Below are 3,789 nucleotides of genomic sequence, written 5' to 3' on the forward strand. Positions count from 1 at the left end.
GTGCGGGTGACACGTAAAAGCACCCACTACACTCTCTGAGTGGTTGGCGTTAGGAAGGGCATCCAGCTGTAGAAACTCTGCCAAATCAGACTGGAGCCTGGTGTTGCCATCCGGTTTCACCAGTCCTCAGTCAAATCGTCCAACCCATGCTAGCATGGAAAGCGGACGTTAAACGATGATGATGATGATGATGATGAACTTCCTCTTCATTATTGCAAGACACTGAATCTGTGCTTAAGTATGTTTTAAGTGTCTCTGGTATAATATTAAGAACATTTTCATTTATTGCAAGACAGTAAGAATTTTTAGGAGATAAAATTACTCATTTTTTCATTTCTTCTGGTGTGCAGTTGTAGAAAATTTCTGGGTACAAATTGAAATGCAAAAGAATGAAATAATAAATGGATTTATGAAAGTTTGGCAATTGCATTTATCTCCACACGCGACACTTATTGCAAACACATTTTAAATAACCTATACTATACACACACTCAAATACATTCATATATGCCAGACAAAATGATTACAGTATATACTTATGTCCCTCTATGCTTTGAGTTCAAATCCAGTGAAGGTTGACTTTAACTTCCAGTACTCCAGAATCAACATTATAGTTATAGATAAAATACCAGAGATGGTCTGATCTACCACAGATTAGCAGAACATGTTATTCGAAACATGGCAGAATCATAAGCAAGGGAGATTTATTTCTCATGATCTGAACACTTTAAGAGTAGGGTTAAACATTGGTCTTTAAAAGTTCTTTGAGATTTCAGAAACATTGACAGTATTTTAGTATACTAGTGTCACAGTACAAAGAAAGAGAACTTACAATGTCAATCATAGCTGCCAACTTTGGAATAGGCAAGGTAGTGTATAACTTGAGGAAACTGAAGAGAGAAAAAAAAAAAAGTTACGATTGTATCAAAACTCAGAAAATATCAAAGAACAAATCACAAAATTATTTGAGTAGCTCAGATACTTGAACACATGGACAGTGTGGTGGATTATTAGCTGAGACACTGACTATATTCATTAGTTCTGAGATGATATACTCTCAGATTGACTACATAAATATGAAGCTTCTAAAGTTCACTGGATTACAGGATTCACTACCTGCTGGGAAACTTATAATGTTATGCTGTTAGTGCAACTAACATGCATACCATTATAGTAAATGTCTTCACTGTGGGAGTATAGCTAAACCATACAACTGAAATAATAGCAGGTATATTGCAATGGTTGCAATAGAGAGGTTTGAATCATGACTGTGCAGCACCAGAAAGTCTAGCACCTAAACCTTATTGTCACTTAGTCTCTATCATTGCTGATAGAATTTACAAGAGCCACAGTAATACACTATCAACATTAGAGATATCAGTGTAAAACCTACATCTCTAAATACTTTAGCCTAGACCTGTGGCCACCAACTGATCCCTAATTTTTTACAGACATATACAAGTGTTGAGGCAAGTGAAAGCGAAATCGTGATGGCACCTGTACCAGTGGAGCACTAAGAGCACCATCCGAGCGTGATTGTTGCCAGAGCACCAGCTGTCTGGCTTCCGTGCCGGTGGCACGTAAATAGCACCATTTGCCAGTGGCAAGTGAAAAGACATTCGAGCGAGATCGTTGCCAGTACCGCTGGACTGGCTCCTGTGCATGTGGCACGTAACATACACCTTTTCGAGCGTGGCCGTTGCCAGTACCGCCTGACTGGCCTTCATGCCGGTGGCACGTAAAAGCACCCACTACACTCTCGGAGTGGTTGGCGTTAGGAAGGGCATCCAGCTGTAGAAACTCTGCCAAATCAGATTGGAGCCTGGTGTAGTCACCTGGTTCACCAATCTTCAGTCAAATCGTCCAACCCATGCTAGCATGGAAAGCGGACGTTAAACGAGTATGATGATGATACAAGGAACAGAGATTGATCATAAAATAGTAATCACATGAAATATCATGTAAAAAAAAGAAAAAAGAAAAAAAAAAGCCCACCCAAAACTGGAAAAATGGAGATGTTGACAAGAAACAATAGTTCAACAAGAAAGGTATTTGCATCATTTGTAATACATTGAGGAAGGATGTTGTTATCAACAACTTCACCAATGATGCTTTGCCAAGAAAATGTCAGTTCTCTCAAGACTTTTCTTTAACTGTGGAGTTCCATGTAGGGAAAATAAAACTAAGAGTTTACTTTCCTTGCCAGGACATGCAACATGTTGTGAGTGATTGGTGTTGGCTATCTTTAATAACTGTTAACTGTGAGAAAGAAAAGAGGGATGGTAACACTAAAAAACCAAATTACCTGCGAATATTGAGTGAGTTAAATTGTTGTTCCACTTCTCGTAGAAAAACTTTCTGTTGTAATTCATAAGGGTACTGAAAAGAAGAAGAAACAAACTCAGGGCATCAGTTTGACATGCATATGCTTTCACATTTGAAATAATTCTACTTAATGATTCATCTTTACAGAAAGTCGTGTCCCACCCAACTGTGAAGTAGCAGACAAGAAACTTGCTTTCCAACCACGTGACTTGGGTCAATCCCACTGCACGACACCATAAGCAAGTGTCTTCTACTATAGTCCTGGGCTGAGCAAAGCTTTGTGAATGAATTTGGTAGATAGAAACTGGAAGTATATTGCTATCATCATCATCATTTAACATCCATATTCAATGCTAACATGGGTTGGTTGGTTTGACAAGGATTCGAGTCAAGGACTACTTTGGCAAGGTTTCTATAGCTGGATGCCCTTCCTAATGCCAACTACATGAGAGTGTGTGTGTGTATGTTTGCATGCACTGTTGTCTTGACATCATGTGATGATTGTAAACGAGCATGGCTGTTATGCAAGCAATGTTGCTTATTTCCAGTCATCCAAGAAAAAACATTTGGTCACATGAAAATATATTACCTCACTTGGAAATAGGTGAGGACTGGCAATAAAAAGGGCATCTGGTTACAGAAAATCTGCCTCAACAAATTCTGCATAATCCATGTAAGCAGGGTAAAGAGTATACTAAATGCTGACAGCCCCAGCTACCAAACACTATACACAAAATTTGAAAACCATCTCACTTAAATTTACAAGAATTCCTTACAGTAATATTGTGCTCAACTTTGGAGGAAGTAGTCGTAAATGCAAAAGATTTGACATTTCTGATAGATGCTAAGAATGCTTTGTAACAAACTTAATAAACTCGTTTTGATGTCAAATTACACTACTTTCTTTAATTAACCCTTTAGCATTTAAACCAGCCATATCAGGCCAAAATATTCCTGTTTTATATTGAAACCAGTTAGATCTGGTCTCTCACACTTACCCTACTATGTCATTGTAAAAATAACATCATTAAAATCTAGAAGCTACAAGAAAATGCATGCTTAATTCAAAGTAGTGTGAAAAAACAAGCATTACATTTGACAAAGAAATCTGCTAAAGGGTTAAACACAAAAAATAAAGGCTGGTGGGAAACAGAAAGAAAGTGAATACTTTGCCATAAAAAGTTCTCAGATCATAAATCTGCAAGATTTAGCCAGAGGAACAGAGATTCTAGTTCCTGTATCAAAATTAACTATATATATTTTCTTTACTTTATTCAAGTTTATCGTTTCTTTAACTCATTCTCTCTAAATCTGTCCGCCATAGTATAAAAGTGCAGAAGTGGCTCTCACTTAAACTTGCTTGCATTGCTGTTCCATTAAATTCTGTTTCCCAGAATCCCAAAAATATTTTTCACTTCTGTCTCACGATTTAGGCATTTGCTGTCTCATTCAATTTTGTAACTG

At 37.5% G+C, this 3,789-nt stretch overlaps 1 protein-coding gene across 1 annotated transcript in view; it reads right to left on the reverse strand.

Annotated features, from left to right (window-relative positions):
- LOC106868606 (eukaryotic translation initiation factor 3 subunit L-like) overlaps window positions 1–3,789 on the reverse strand; it is a 43,096-nt gene that overhangs the window by 11,024 nt on the left and 28,283 nt on the right. Inside the window, exons 13-14 of the mRNA XM_052969414.1 lie at window positions 2,306–2,379; window positions 833–890 (exon numbers count right to left, since the gene is read on the reverse strand). Of these exons, the coding sequence (XP_052825374.1) occupies window positions 833–890; window positions 2,306–2,379 (132 nt within the window). The remainder of the gene's footprint in view (window positions 1–832; window positions 891–2,305; window positions 2,380–3,789) is intronic.

This window comes from Octopus bimaculoides, chromosome 7, assembly GCF_001194135.2.
Source record: "Octopus bimaculoides isolate UCB-OBI-ISO-001 chromosome 7, ASM119413v2, whole genome shotgun sequence".
Classification (NCBI taxonomy): Eukaryota; Metazoa; Mollusca; class Cephalopoda; order Octopoda; family Octopodidae; genus Octopus; species Octopus bimaculoides.